The following is a 16666-nucleotide window of genomic DNA, read 5'->3' as shown; positions in this document are numbered from 1 at the left end:
GTACAAAACTAAAGAGGCAAACTTCAAACACCTGACATGTTTTGGCTGCATTTGAGGAAAACGGTGTAAATTTCTGTCCAACTATTGCTTGAACAGAGTGAACTCAAACTCTACTCTTCTGAAACTGGCCAGGACAAATATAAAGATAACTGTAAAGCATATATACAGTATGTAGTCAATCAAGTGGCCACAAGATGGAGACAATGCAGTTATAGTTAACCTTCCACACACTTGTAGTATTCGGTCTCCAGGTTTGAGTGTGCTGTCTCTTGCTGCAGGACTGTCTTCTGCTATGTGTTTAATAAAGATTCCCCGCCTCATTTCTCCATTGCTCAGGCGACGACCCATGCCACGCCCACCAATAACACTGATGCCAAGACTTTCTCCATTCCTCCTGATTAGTGTCACTCTAAGAAACAAATGAATAAGACCATGAATAATTATTCTTCTGAAATAACACAAGATTTTCATAACAGGCTACCCTGCAGAAGCTAATATTTCAGTTCAGCTCCTGAAGGGACTGGAAATTAGCTGATGAATTGAATCAGGTTAAATCAAACATTATACTGTGCCTGTGTTTGTCTTGTGTCTGTATCTGTCTATATCTTACCTTCTGGGATGACTCCATGAATCATGATCAGTTCTCTGCAGCACCTCACTCTCTTTGTCTCTTTCCTTCTCTTCTTCTCTCTGTCCGTTTGCTTGCCATGAGCCAACTGTGTCTTTCGCTGCACTTTTTTCCCCCTCTTTTTTCTCTCGATCATCTCTGTGTCCCCACTGTGACAGGCCTTCTTCTTTTTCCTTCAGTCTCCAAGTTTTTCCATTTGTACTCCCTGCATCTACTTCCGCTTGTTGAGAGGTGCTTTTACTAAAACAAACAGATTTCTCATGAATGCTTAAAAACTATTATTAGTTTTAAAATATTAAAGTGAATGAATTAAAATATATGTTTAGAATAAAAAAAAAAAACTAAATTGCTAGTGTGGAATAGGTGTAAAATGTATCTAAAAGGTATCAATTAATTTACACTACCATTAATTTAAGCTAAGTGCTCCTTTTTGCCAAAATACAAAATTGTCAGGCCATTTTAGAATGGTCCAAAAATATTTTTATAAATTATTATAATTATTTAAATAAAAATATATTTTCATGACCTATATTCCACTTTGTTTGTTAATACCACATTTAGAGGGCATCAGTGAGTAATGTTTGTTTATTTACAACCCTGTTTCCAAAAAAGCTGTGAAAAATATAAATAAAAACAGAATGACATAATTAAAATAATACAAATAATTGAAAATAGTACAAAAACAGCATATATTGAAATCAATTAGAAATTGTATTGTTTTATTGAAAATATATGCCCAATTTGATGTCACAAACACGTTTAAAAAAATGTGACAGGTAACAAAATACCGGTAAAGTTATGTAATGCTAAAAACCTGGTGGTACATCTCACAACTAATTAGGTTAATTGGCAACAGGTCAGTAAAATGATTGGGTATAAAAAGATCATCCCAGAGAGGCTGAGTCTTTCAGAAGTAAAAATGGGTAGCAGTTCCCCACTCTGTACAAGACTGTGCAGGCAAAAAAGTGCAACAATTCAACAATAACTTTTAGTAAAATAGCAAAGAACTTGGAGAGTTCATTATCTACTGTAGATAATATGATTAACAGATTTAGAGAATCTGGAGAAATCTCTGTATGCAAGGGACAAGGCCAAAAACCAATATCGGCTGGCCGTGATCTTCGGGCCTTCAGATGGCATTACATTAAAAAGAGACACGATTCTGTAGTGGATGGGCTCAGAAACACTTCCAAAAACCACTGTCTGTGAATACAGTTCGCCGTTGCATCAACAAATGCAAATGAAAACTCCATGTAAAGAAAATACCATACATAATCAGGATCCAGAAACACCACCACCTTCTCTGGCCCTGAGCACATTTAAGATGGACTGAGGCGAAGTGGAAGAGTGTCCTGTGGTTCGACAAATCAAAATTAAAAAATGAAATTCTTTTTGGAAATCATGGATGCTGCGTCCTCTGGCCTGACAAGGAGAGGGACCATCCGGCTTTTTGTCAGCACACAGTTTAAGAGCCAGCATCTGTGATGGTATGGGGGTGCATTGGCACATATGACGTGGATGACTTGCACATCTGCGAAAGCACCACTAATGCTGAACTATATATACAGGTTTTGGAGCAACATATCATCGCTGCCCAAAGAAAAACATGTATATCCATCATTTGAGCACAACTGCTGCCCTTTAACTTGTGTGAAAATTTCATGATGAATGGACCAATAGAAATGCTCCACAATCGCTTTCAATAAAAGCTCTTTTCATGAACTTTCATTGAAAGTGAAGAATGTTTTCGTCCTCTCCTGTGAAGTTATTATTTTGGAGATACTTCTCTCTTTTTCTTTGGACAGCGATGATATGCTGCCATCCCCACAATGCCTTTTTCAGGCAAGACCTTGCTTATTTCATTCAGTGAGACAATGCCAAACCACATTTGCACATATTACTCCATAGTAACCTGGTGCTAAACTGACATGCCTGCAGCCTAGACTTGTCATCCATTGAAAATATTTGGTGTATTATGAAACAAAATACACAACAATGGGGACCCTGAGCTGTTGAGCAGCTGAAATCCTATATTAAGCAAGAAAGAGAAAACATTTTACTTTCTAAATTACAGCAATTAGTCTCCTAGATTCTCTAACGTTTACAGAGTATTGTTAAAAAAAAAGGTGATGCAACACAGTGGTAAACATGTCGCTGTCCTGAAACGTGTTGCTGGCACCAAATTTAAAATGGGCAAATATTTTTCAAAAAACAATAAAATTTCTCAGTTTCAACATTTGATATGTTGTCTTTGTACTATTTTCAATTAAACACAGGGTTTAAATGTTTTGCACATCATTGCATTCTGTTTTTATTTACATTTTGCACAGCGTTCAAACTTTTGGAAACGGGGTTGCATATTTGTTAATACCTCTAGAGGGCAGAAGTAAATAATGTTTGTTTATTTGCTGTTTGTTAACACCTCTAGAGGGCAGCAGTGAGTAACGTTTGTTTATTTGCTGTTTGTTAACACCTCTAGAGGGCAGCAGTGAATAATGTTTGTTTATTTGCTGTTTGTTAACACCTCAAAAGGGTAGGTTTCTTGTTTGGTTTCACCCCTAGATGGGAGTGATGTGTAATGTTTGTTTATTTGATGTTTGGTTGCACCTCTAGGGGGCAGAGATTGTAATGTTTGTTTATTTGATGTGCGTTAACACCTCTAGAGGGCGGCAGTGAGTAGTGTTTGTTTTTTGGTGTTTGTTAACACCTGTGTAAATAGTCCAAGCACATTCATGTATTGAAAGTATTTTTTAAAATAATCTTATAATAATCATAATGCTTAGTAGTGAAAAACCGAAATGCGTCATGGATTGAATTGTTTCTAAAAATACTGCAATTGAATCAAATCATGGTGAGGTTTAACTATTCTTACAGGTTATGAAAGGCCATGTCGAGAGTGTCCTGCTGCTGGGCCGACTGGGCAATGTTGGCTTGGTCCATTTTAAACATCTGCATTAATCGGACGGCGGTGACTTGTTCTGCATTCGTCTCTTGTTTTGACTGGACGATAGTGGCTCGGTGCATATCAAGAAAAGCTGCAGGTACATATGTGAAACTGCCAATGGCAAACAAGAGGAATAAAAAGAGGGATTAAAAACTTATATATAATTAAAAGCCAGCATACAAAACCCAAAGTATAGCAGAGTCATTTTGCTCAATCTATGTAGTAACACATAGCAATTACATGCTATTCTTCAAAGTTCCTGACTCACAAAGAGCTTGATAATTTGCCGAAGAGTCGAATCAGAGGTGTTTGATAAGTGAAAGCATTAAAAAGCCTACATTCTACATTTTTTTTCAGCTGAAGCCTACTTTTAACTTTTGTATTATTTTGTGCATCAAAAGCAGTTGTAATTTTTTTTTCCATGACCATTTTGAAACATTTTGAAATCTTTATACTTTATGATGAAATGAAACAAGCTTTTATTTCAATGCTTTTATAACTGTAGATGTAAATGATTACTATGTTTGACTGTGTGCTCTGTATCATGCCAGTCCAGGCTGAAACATACAGGATATATTGTTCAGACTAAAAGCTGCAGTGATACATTTGCATCCCAAAAGCCCAACAGCACATCATTTAGTCAATTTTTCGGACTGTCTCCAGCAACAACACTCTTTATTACTTCAACATGAATGAATGAACTAAACTGCTGTCGGCTAAGTGGCCATAGTGTGTGTTTTGCTATTTCTGCAGCATACACCTCTAAAGTCATAGGTCACCCAAACTCATATTAGGATCTCCAGGTCCAAGCTGGTTTTATGCCTGACAAAAATAAATGTATACAATTATCTTGTGAGTGTCACAGGAGCCTCTGTATTACATGGTCATTTAGCAGTCAAAATATGAATAACGCCACACACAAGCCAACACTCCTAATGCCAAAGCAACTTAACTACCATATTTGACAAAGCTTGCTGGTGTGTGTGTGGAGTATTTGGTGAGATTTTCAGCCGTATGGTGCAAAGCAGCGTTAGCTTGCATGTAGCAACAACTGTACTTCAGCTTGTTAATGACCTTGTAATTCAAAGTAGTCTAGTGACATTCAGACAAAAAATGTCTGTACAGCAAGATGTATTGGGCTTTGAGCAATTTTGTTTACCTCAGGGTGTGATTATACAAAATTGTCATACATTTTTTGCCTAAAGAATCCAATGTGGACACAGACAACACAACTTAAGGTCTCTATGGGCTGGAGATGGAATTGTATGTTTCAAAACTAATATTTACATGTCTACAAAATCTGTTTCTTTCTGAAACAGGGGCCTTAACATGGAGTCCCCAGGAGTGTGTGCATGTGCCTGAGGTGAAGTCTAATAGATGAGTGCCTCTGTAGCATAGTAATAACCTGTGCACTGGTAATGACTCTAAGGTTGTATAAGCACCTTGGTTTGGTCAAACAAGGGGATATCCCTGTAGATTAGCATTTCCCTTTTTAGGAATGTGTGTATGTGTACCTGTTGTTCTATACTTTTAAGCACCACAAAGTACTACTGAGATCCTACTGAGATCCATACTGAGTTTAGTACTCTGACTTGTGTGTGGGCATGTGTATTTGTCCTTCAATACTTTTCAGGACCACAAAGTGATGTTGAGGTCTTCACAAGTACTAAATTAATACTGTCAAGTATAGTATTATGAATTATCTGTGTGCATGTGTATTTGTCACTTTTTAGTTTCCTTTTGGCCACAGAGGTTAAAGTTAGATAGCATTTAGCTACATTTATACAGTAGTCAGGGGAACGATCTCACAAAAATAGAAACACAAACTAGTGTGTATATATACCTGAGGTCTGGTCCAAAAAGTGAATGTCTCCGTAACATGGCTCGAGCCTGTGCATTGGTAAGATTGGTGGCAGGTTCTCCGTTGATGGCTACAATTGTATCTCCTACTGCTAGTCTGCCGTCCTTACTGATAGCACCTCCATTAACCACTGAACGGATGATCATACCTGAACCATCCTTTATAGCGCTCACTGCCATACCTACACACACACACACACACACACACACACAGTTACATGTGACAGATCTTTTCTCAGTTTCTTTGTGTGTCACAGAATGTGCTGACTGTGTCTTAAACCAACTATTTTACCCTATTTTGCATGAAAAATCAGTGTAGGTTCTCAATGTTGTTAACCAAGAGGATTTAGAAGTGATGACATAGTCTGTTTTGAGTCGTATGTTTGGGCTGTATATGTACGTACAGAACTGTGCAAAAGTCAGAGACCACCAGTTAATAAATTTCCAACCAAAATAATCATTAAATTATTATTTTTTTAGCGTCAAGAAAAAAAAAGCAGAAAACATATTTAACAGAACATTACACAAAAGCGTCAATAACTGAATAAAATAGCAATATTTTCAATAGTTAGAGTGTCTACACTTTCTCTTAACCTAAAGCTTCCTTTCTTTTTGAGAGACTTGCTTTCAGTTTTTCAAAGAAATCTGCAGGGATGTTTTTCCACACCTACAAAGTTCAGTCATATAAATTGGTTGCATTTTCTGCTTTTCACAAGCCAAGTAACCCCAAACATGTTCAATGTTGTTGAGGTATGGACAGTCGATGTTGAGGTGGTCAGTCAATTGTTCTGAGAACAACAGCAGCTAATTTGTTTGAATATTTTCTTCTTTTTTGTCTATTTTCTTTTCTTACTAATGGCTTCTTGTCAGCTACATATCCTTTCAGACTCATCGAGTTGAGTTGTCTTCCCACAGTGGAAAGATGGACAAAACAACTGTGGATTTTTTCAGATCTGAAGCAAGAGTGAAGCTTGATATATCTCAAAGCTGAAAGCTTTAAGTACTGTATATCTGATAGTGACAGTTTTGGGGGTCTATCAGGTCTTGCATAATATTTTTTTGGACTTTTGAATACTATTTATTCCCACTCCTTTTCTTTTTGACTTTCCCTCGTTATGCAACTGTATTATCTTATCTCCTCAAAAATATCTGCTGAAAAATGTACTTACTGTGTTTGACTGGAAATTATATAAATGAATAAATAAAATAAGTGATTGGTCTATGACTTTTGCACAGCACTGTATTTATTTACAGATGAGTGACAGACAGACAAGGAGAAAACTGCATAAATGAGTGGAGAAGCATAATGAATGCAGATGCTTCCAGACAGGTGATTAACATCCCACCATGCTCTGTGTCATGTACAAAAATGCTGAGCAGGCCCAGTTGACCTCAAGTATGGATCAAGATGTCAAAAAGAAAAGATCTAAGTGACTTTGAAAGAGAGTTTATTATTGGGGCACAGACGGCACAAAGAGTGCTCAACCGGCTTGTTTTTCAACAAGCTCAGTGACTAAAGTGACTAAATCTGAATACAGATCTATGAGAAAAACATAGGTGTGCAGGGTTGGAAATTGTTGTTCAAAGTGCACATTCACTGAGTGTGATGCTTGTGCATTTATGCGACATGTAAGGATAAATAGAAGAGCAACTGTTTCTCATCTGACTGAGAATGTCAGTACAGGGCATGATCAGACTGAGTTAGCAAGAACAGTCTGTCCACAACTATGTAGAGCAAGATATATTATCATAGAACTGCAGTGCATAAGCCTCTCATTACAAAACTAATGCACGTTTGAGAGTTGGTGCAAAAACCATACACACTGCTCTACAGAGATAGAGAAAAATGATATGGTCAGATGAGTCATTCTTCACCACAAAAGTGCATACACTATATGGACAAAAGTATTGGGACTCCCTACACGTTACACCAACAGGAGCTTTTATGGCATCCCATTCTAAATCCACAGACATTAATATGGAGTCAGTCCCCCTTTGCAGCGCCTTTACGCACCTTGCTTTGTGCACTGGGGCACAGTCATGCTGGAACATTAAAGGGCCTTCCCCAAACTGTTCCCACAAAGTTGGAAACATATAATTGTCAAAAATGACTTATTACGATGAAGCATTAAAATTTTCCTTCACTGGAATTAAGGGGCTAAACTTTACAGTTGGTACAATGCAGTCAGGCAGGTAAGATTCTCCTGGCTTTTGCTAAACCCAGACTTGTCCATCAGACTGCCAGATAGAGAAGTGTGATTTATCACTCCACAGAATACGTTTCCACTGCTCCAGTGGTGGCGTGCTTTACACCGGACGCTCTTATATTGTAGGGGGCATTTTACTGGCATGGTTTGGGTGTACTTGTACCCTTAGTGGGAGGAGTCATGGCAAATCAATCCAAGGTTACCTTTATCCTATTAAAAAAACAGTTCTATCCTGTTGGGAGTGGTCTCTTGCATGATGGAAATTTCACTATCAATCATAAGTCACTGAATCGTTTGTTGATAATGAAAATGTTGCAAATCATATAATATGACGTACACAGTCACCAGATCTCAACCCAGTTACACACCTATGGGAGATTCTGGACTGTTGAGTTAGACAGTGCTCTCCACCAAGATCATCAAAACTCCAGCTGAGGGAATATCTTTTGGAAGAATGGCGTTCCATCCCTCCAGGACAGTTCAACATACTGTAGTATCTATGCTAAAGTGTACTGAACTGTTCTGGCAGCTTGCTGTGACCCAAATGTCTTACTAAGCCACTTTTTGTTGGTTTTTCCTTGAATTTGTCCTCCACCTGTATTGTATACATACAGATACAGAATCCCCTACTTGCCTTAATATGTACTATTCTATGCATGCTCTAAATGGTCATCTTAATGCTGTAAAATGACTTTTAGAATTCACACTGCATAACAGTAGGCTATAATAGTACAGTAACAAATACATCAAATAGATACACACTCATAATAAAGGACACACAAGGGTAAAAGGAAATGCAAAAAATGATAGACACATGCAAAAGCAAGAAAACTGACACAGGAAAGCAACACTATGGTCGTACAGAATTTGAGGTTAATTAATCCAGTGATTGCTAAAATCTTTTATTACCATCACCAATGTCAACATTCAATTCAATGTTTATTTTTTGTTTGAGATACATTCAAATTACAATACAATCATAGTGCATTAGATACAGTAGTTTGACAGGACAGTAAAAGACAATTTGACACACACAAAGACATCACAAGACAATGTTGAAAAGACAGTATAGAAGAACAGAAGACATAACACAAAGATTAATGGGACCACCTAAACCCATTTGGGAAAAAAATACACAAAGTATGATAATAATTAGTCTAATATAATCTATTCTATCTGCAAGTCAATTCTTACTAGTAATGATAAATTATAACCATTCAAGTCCAGATTGATGAATTAAACAGTTCTCAGCTGTGAACATTTATCTCAAACCCAATTGGTATTCATTTGCATGAACAGTTGAAGACTGCTCTGGTTTAACGGTCATTTACAGATCTGAAGTGGGAAATGTGTGTTTTTACAGGTTATGTGTTGTGGCCAGAACTAGATATAGATTTTAATGTCTACAGTTTTTCTCTGTATTATTTAAAAAATTGTAGTATGTATTGACCTGATTCATTAATACATATTTGGTAATTGTTAATAATGGATCATGCAGTAGATCAACAATTTTGTCCTATAATGATCAGTTACAGACAACAGACTACAAAATAATTCACATATATTTCTCCCCAGGTATGTAAGTATACTAATATAAAAGACATGCATAGCTACGCCTTTAGAATGATGAAAATATCTGACTTGTGAATGTCAGGAAGACTAACAATAAACAATTTTCAAATTTGCCTTTCAATAATATGAGGTGACTTTGTGGTTAAACTGGAAAAGAGACTTAATAAAGACTATTTTCAGTAATCCCATTCTGTGGGATCTGAAATCTTGTCTTGCAGACAAATCCTGCAGCATGTTTTAAATGGTGCAGCAAAACCATTCTGCTAAGCTCCATTTTAAATAATCACTGTTTCCACAGTTTTACATTTATCCTTGATATGGTATAACTAAATGGTGGGTTACCCATCCCCCCCCTACACACACACCATTAAGATGTACAGATACTTTAGACGTACACTTATATACAGACATAAAAATTCACAAACATGTTTACAGGTCTCTCAGATAGTCCACCCCACTGAGCACAGCCCTGCCGAGAATGTACACACAGAAGCATAGGCATACAACGAGCACTGTGAACATACCCAAGCTGGCGTTGCCCCTGACCACAGTGATGTTCTTCTCAAGGCCACAGGCTTGATTAGAGCTGACTTTAGTACCTGCCTCCATTCTGCTGCTCTGTAGCACAGAGTTTTCCTACAAAAGCAATCGCAGCACACAAATCATTCACCCTGGCTTTTTGTGTAAGAGTTGAGTCTGTATTACAACAGAGCAAAAAAAGAGAAAATCCAAATAAACTGAGATACTGACAAATGAATCAATCACAAATGTTTTGAATAAATCAAGAAATCAACATACATTCATGAAGTATGATTAAATTTATGCATAACTCATTTAATTTCTCTACTTGTACACTTGATCTCATAGCTATGAAATGTTAATAGTAAACTCTTCCTTCAACCATATACACCTAAAACTCTGCATGTCTCAAATTTTTCCTCTATATCTAACTCCTTAGAGAAAGCTGCAAGCTCAGAAGCTCAACTCATACTTGCACAGCAATCACGTTCAGGACCTATCAGTCAAGATATTATCCAGGAAATATCAGTGCAGTACAGAGACAGCAAATGATCTGTTAAGTGTATTTTCTACGACATTAATGCTGCTACTGCATACTGTTTTTCACAAATTTATATCAACAATACATTAGCTTCATTAAATTTTGCATTGATTGTAGATGTCACAAGCCCTCCGCGCCCCAAGCTATGAAATAATTTGCTATAGCTCCTCCTCCCTGACTACTTCGGAGTTAAGAGCATTCACCCTCTTGCTGCAAAGAAAATTCTCATCTGTGGTCTAAAGACTATAATAAATAGTCTACCTAGTCTTCTCTCAGTGTTTCTTCCTCATGCTTAACGGAAGCATTTCCTGACCTGCTTCTTGATAATGTCTGTTGGATAATGTCAGATTTTAGTCTTGCCTATTATTGTTTTAATGGGTGGCATTAATTTACTTATCCCAATCATCCAACCACTTGACCAGTGCTATGCTAGCTTGTTTTGTGAAACCTGTTTATCATTTTTCCAAACTGCTTACATTGTAACAAAACAAAAATGACATGATAGATTTTAAAGGCATGCTCCTTTACAAAACAAACTCTGAAAGTTACCATTAGATCCTGCTATGTTTAATACCTGACAAATGGTTTAACCTTAGGTCTATGGGCAATTTTTATTGTCAATATTTTCTTTTTTATTTAAAAAATGTGGTTTTCAGTACATCAGAGCAGGCATATGTATTGGTGGCGGTGACATACAATAAGCAAGATACCTACTAGCACAGAATTTGTCTCTAGAATATGACAAATAAATGAGGAGAAAATTGGAAAAGAAATGAAAAAGACTGTAAAAAATAAATAACATTTAACCTCTACTTATTAACCATCATATACCATCAACATGTTCAGATGTACAGTTTTTTGTTTTTTAAGTCTTTATTTCATTGTTAGGTACCTAACTTGCACCCTTTCAAATAGTACAACAGTCTTCTAAAAGTTTAAATATGTTTTACTTACGTAGAGGCTTTATGAAAGATATAGTATGCTATGACATAATGTTGTACAATTATGATAAAGAGAATTAAAAATGACTGGGGCTGCAACGACACCATTTTTCTTTTCAGACCGAGTACATATTTTTAGTACTCACTGATACCAAGTCCGATACCATACTCACTAACCTACACAGAATTAAGTAGAGGAGCACGGAGAACAACCTAATGTGGGACACAATTTAACACTCACTTTCTATGTTGTTAAAAAAGGTCAAGACGTGTGTGCTTCTGGCCACATTACCACATTTCCTAGCCATGATCTCCCGTGAAAATTCAGAGCGATTCGTCAACGTTTTAAGGTGATCTGTGCCAAAGTGTGTTTTCATGGCATGTAAGTAATTTTTTTCAACACAAGTTTTTTCAGTTACTAAGCTTTTTGTGTTAATCACAAAATCCAACTTTATTTATTTTAATCACCATCTTGTTGCTGACAACATAGCACTGTTTTGAAGCATTTGACAAGCTTACAGCCAGTGCAAGCTAGGCTTAAATACAGCCACCGCCCGGCCTGCTGACTAGTTGTTACATAATGACAACTAAACCACCTTTAGTAAACAAAGACAAAGTAAATTTTGTCTTTTTGTTCCATATATTCACACAAATTTTAAGATAAAAAAGAGAAAATATCTGAAAACAGGGATTTTCTTGTACTTTATTAGTATCTTTCAGATGTTAGTATTTTGTTTCTAAGTAAATATACTAATGAAATTGACCAGTGGTGGAGGAAGTACACAAAACAAGTACTTGAGTTGAAGTAGAGATACCCAAGGTAAAATATTACTCCAGTAAAAGTAGAAAAGTATTTGCCTTCAAATGTACTTAAGTATCGAAAGTAAAAGTACTAAAACATTAATTATGACTCTAATGTCCTATTAACATTTTTGTAACAAGACTCTTGCTTCATTAACTCATTTTAGGTCAAAATACTCTAGTGTCACTCTTGGTAAACCAATCTTTTAATAGAATGTCATTAATTAGTCTGACACTGATGTCTATTAAAATTATCATAAGAACAAAACACTGAAGGCAAACAATTTCCATTGGGTAGAACCAAGTGGCTATGAAATAACTTTTTGCAAACAAGCAAAGTTTCAGTTTAAGATTTATTTGCAACTTAGTTACCAGTTTAAGCTCAATAAAAACTTTTTGCATCTGTAAAAACTTAAACTAGCAAAAACAAATGTACTATAACATGAAATAGTGTTTGTATAAATTCAGAAAAAAGACATGCCAGTCACAAGTGCATATGTGTACATATTTCAATAGTGTGGTCTATTTACACAAAGTTAGGTTAGTTCCATCATTTATGTTGGCATAGGCACTCCCAAATTTTTACTCTGCTGCACTGACGTTGAACGGTACGATGGCGTTTTAGGGCCACTGTTAATACAAATAAAAATAGTAGAATTTGAGAATAAAGTCGTAATATTTTGAGAAAAAAAGTCATAGAATTGCGACATTAAAGTGGCATTAATACCAGGAAAGGTCGCAATATTGTGGCCAAAGGCTTTGCAAAGAGCAGGCAGCACCTCCTCATGTTAAAATGAGGGGTGTTGAGGAGTTGGTGGACTTACACTTTAATATCGATTTCACCCATTAAGAAATACTCAGTCTCTCTGTCTCTTCTGGCACATCAGCACCAGAGTGTTACTAGTATAAGAAACGGCTGAAACAGCTAAACAGGAAACTGTTTATTTAGAATAACGAACTAGGCGGACTCGAAGGAAACTGTCTGTCTGTTTTGTTGAAGGAGAATCGCAGGCAGGGTCGTCTACACGGCTATCAGTGGCTACATCTCCGTGCCATTCAAAGAGGGCATGAAGTTCCACAGACAATGAGAAATCAAAATGATCGATCCACAAAGAGACAACAGTGTGTGGAACTCTGGTGCGCCAGTACAGCAACCGAGCCCCTACAGTTAGCCCACTTTATTCTCCAAATATTCTGACTTTTTTTCTCGAAATATTACGACTTTATTCTCGTAGTCTACTATTTTTATTTTTATGAACAGTGGCCCTAAAACGCCATCGTATGCTTGCACTGGGTAGGTATGTCCAACAGGTCAAAACAAGCTCAAAACAAAGTGCGTGCTGTGCCCTGATTGGTGTGCTTGCTTCACGCTTCTTTCGTTTTGACTTTGAAAAATGTTACGTTTTTAACATAGAATTATATTAAATTAATCTTGTTTACACTAATTCATCAGTCATTTTTGGTGGAACTGTTAATGAATGATAGGTGCTAGAAACAAAGTTCAAGCGTTCGTTTATAGCAGAGATGTATATGTTGCTTGTATAAAAGCAGGATTATTCCAACTTCAGTGTTGTCAAAATTATTTTGCAAAAAACAAAATATGTTGCCCTGCATTAGTGTAAATGAATGCAATGTGTCTTAACAGTTAAACCGTTAGAATCTAGCCGATATCAAAAGGCGCATTAGCTAGCTATGTTACATTATTTACCTTTGATCGTGTAGCATTTGGATGAGTGGCTTTTTTTTTTAATCAGAAAACCGCTTCTGTACAGCTGTAAGTGAAATACAATTCATAGTTTTGGTCCTCATCCATCTATTTCAACATCAGTCTCTGTAGCAGAGTGACAGCAGGAACCCCATCAGAGGTTTACGCATCTGCGGGACTTACTTGTGGAGCTTATGTCTTCACTAAGTCTTTTGTTTGGTTTGTTGAGCTGTAGTTGAATGTCCTCTAAAGTCAGGCAAACACTGTTTGAGTTTCTAAATCCTGTTCTCTTGTGACTCATACTGTATGTATAAATAGTCCATCGTTTATGGATAAAGCCTATGATTTATATACTCAAACTCTGTCTGACTGACATGCTACGTGAAAGACAGCCTCTACAGACAGCTCTGCTCAAGAACAATTTCAATTAAAGCTGTTTAATCCAAAATAACACACTGTGTGCCGAGTACAGAGCAGAAATGCTAAGAGCAGTGTTGCTAACACTGTGCACTGAAGCTAACCTAGGCAGTGATATAGAACAATATTGTCTCTCTAGAGCCTGTTTTACGAAAAACAATCACTGTATTAATGCTTATACCTTATTATTCTAGTCATTAAAACAGAGTAAAGATAGCATACTTTGGTAGCAAATGTCTACTCCTGCCTCTGTTGAGCTGGGCTACTGTCTCCTGGGGAAGCAGCTGTGATTGTGTTTAAAATGGGCTAAAATCATACAGTGTATGCCAATGTGCGATGTCTGAAGTGACAACTACAAAATGCACCTATACAGGAAGTGGAGCTGATAAAATGGACAATGAGCATAGAAACAAGAAGGTGGTCATAATGTTATGCCTGATCGGTGTATACCAAAATCCAGGCTGTGGATTATTTTTGCTCGTGTGTTCCCACAGCCTAGATTAAAAGTGGTGGCCGCAGACTCTTGTACAGCAGAAAGTGATATATTTTTCTCAGGAGTCCCTTAGGATTTCTTTTTAAATGTCACTCTCTAGCTCAGAGTCTTTAGTAAAGCTAAACCTGGATGTGTGTAAATAAGAGATGATGTCACACGTATCCCGCGAACAAATATCCCACTATTTAAACCCTTGAGTCTAGAGTGACAGCGGTGAAGTAGGTCAGTGGAAAAAAGAAAACACTTTCCCTCTGGCCAACTGACTAGTTGTAAACAACATTTAAAACCACAATTATGGTTGAAAAAATGTGATGACTAGGTGAATTTATGTCGATAATCCAAGGAATCAACCTGAACAAAATGGTGCAGTAAGCTATCATAAACTGCATTTAATTTAAAACACTCAAACTCAGTTTTCTCACAACTCCACACATTTTATGTCACCATACATTTTGGTGAGTCGATTAGGGCATCTACTTTGGCCAACTGTCATAACTAAGAGTTAACTGAAGTTGCACCTGTGGCTGCATTTAGGGGCCTACGTTTAGAGCCAGTGCCTATTTGCCCTTGACACCCTGGGACCTCCACAAGTCTGGTTCCTCCTTCCAAACAACTGAAGGTACCATGAGCATCTGGAGTACAACTGTACGGCTATAAAAACTTGAGACCAGTGCATCGTTCAGAAAGAAGGCACAAAGTAACTCCCAGAGCCGAATGAACTTTGGTCCAGTAGGTACAACTGAACCCCAACATCATAGGAACTGGTGAAGGAGTTGGAGGTATCAGGTACCAAAGTACCTACACCCACCATTAGGAATGTCCTACACTGCCATGGCCTGAAAAGCTGCTGTGCAAGGAAGAAGCCCTTTCTCTGCAGGTGATCACTGGTACAAAGACCTAGCCTTTTGGAGGAGTGTTCTCTGGTCACATGAAATAAGTTGTGAGGCTTTTAAACCAAATCCACCATGCCAACTGCGAAGAATGGGCTTGACAGAGTCAGGCTGTAGGGGTGTTTTGCTGGAAAAGCGACTGGTGCACTTCAGGAAAAGATAGTATCATGAGGATTATCTGAAAATACTGAAGCAGCACCTCAAGACATGAGTCAGACAATCAAAACTTCCAAGTTCCTGTATGACAATGATCCCAAGCATTTCTCCAAAGTTGTGACAAAATTGCTTAAAGATACCAACATGAAAGTACTGGACTGGTCATCACAAAGCCCTGACCTAAAACTTGTAACTGAACAGGAAAAGTGTGTCTGGGCAAGGAGGCCAACAAACCTGACTGTCAGAAAGAATAGGCAAACAGTCTAGCAAAGTATTGTGAGAAGCTTTAGGAAGGCTGACCCAAGGGTTTATTCAAGTTTAGCAATTAACAAGTACTAATGTACTGCATGTAAACTCTTGACCCACTAAAAATCTGATATAGTAAAAGAAACCTGAAACAAAATAAAACATAAAATGTGTGGAGCTGCGAAAAACTGAGTTTGAATGTCTTTAGCCCAGGTGTATGTAAACTCTGGGTTTCAATCTTACATCACTAAATAAAGAACTGCCACTGTGTTCTCATACATGCTACTTTATAAGCTTATCATTGGTGTCCTAAACTAGTACCTTTTAAATTGTTTCTTCTTAAAAAAAGTTCTTAACTTTAATGTATATTAATGTAACAAGATTTTATTCTAAGTAACTTCGGATCAGTTTCATTAAATGTTCACACATTGCAAAGTGCAGCTGGTATTTCTACTAAATTTCTAATTTCGAATAAATTATGAAACTTATACAGATTTGAAATAACAGCAACAAAATAATATTTCCACAGCAAGCTAAAAGTAAAAAGATTAAGAAATCTACCTGTACTGTGGAGAGCTGGTTGCTTTCTCTGGAATGACAGTTGCTGGTCAGAAAGGTTCCTGTGTCTTGAATGTCATTTTCCTACAGAAAGCAAAACTAAGTTACATTCTCTTTCTTGCACATGAACTTGATCCAAATCCACACACTTTGGCTTTATTTCAGAAAATATACAGTGCAGACTAGTA

At 37.0% G+C, this 16666-nt stretch overlaps 1 protein-coding gene across 1 annotated transcript in view; it reads right to left on the bottom strand.

Annotated features, from left to right (window-relative positions):
* Positions 1–16666, bottom strand: part of si:dkey-92j12.5 (multiple PDZ domain protein) — a 90304-nt gene that overhangs the window by 37953 nt on the left and 35685 nt on the right. The window contains exons 16-21 of the mRNA XM_036583417.1: positions 16482–16562; positions 9736–9847; positions 5416–5614; positions 3501–3683; positions 611–868; positions 232–409 (exon numbers count right to left, since the gene is read on the bottom strand). Of these exons, the coding sequence (XP_036439310.1) occupies positions 232–409; positions 611–868; positions 3501–3683; positions 5416–5614; positions 9736–9847; positions 16482–16562 (1011 nt within the window). The remainder of the gene's footprint in view (positions 1–231; positions 410–610; positions 869–3500; positions 3684–5415; positions 5615–9735; positions 9848–16481; positions 16563–16666) is intronic.

This window comes from Colossoma macropomum, unplaced genomic scaffold (genome assembly GCF_904425465.1).
Source record: "Colossoma macropomum unplaced genomic scaffold, Colossoma_macropomum, whole genome shotgun sequence".
In the NCBI taxonomy this organism is placed as follows: Eukaryota; Metazoa; Chordata; class Actinopteri; order Characiformes; family Serrasalmidae; genus Colossoma; species Colossoma macropomum.
The sequence above is the reverse complement of the archived record's forward strand: the minus strand, read 5'-3'. Positions and strand labels throughout refer to the sequence as shown.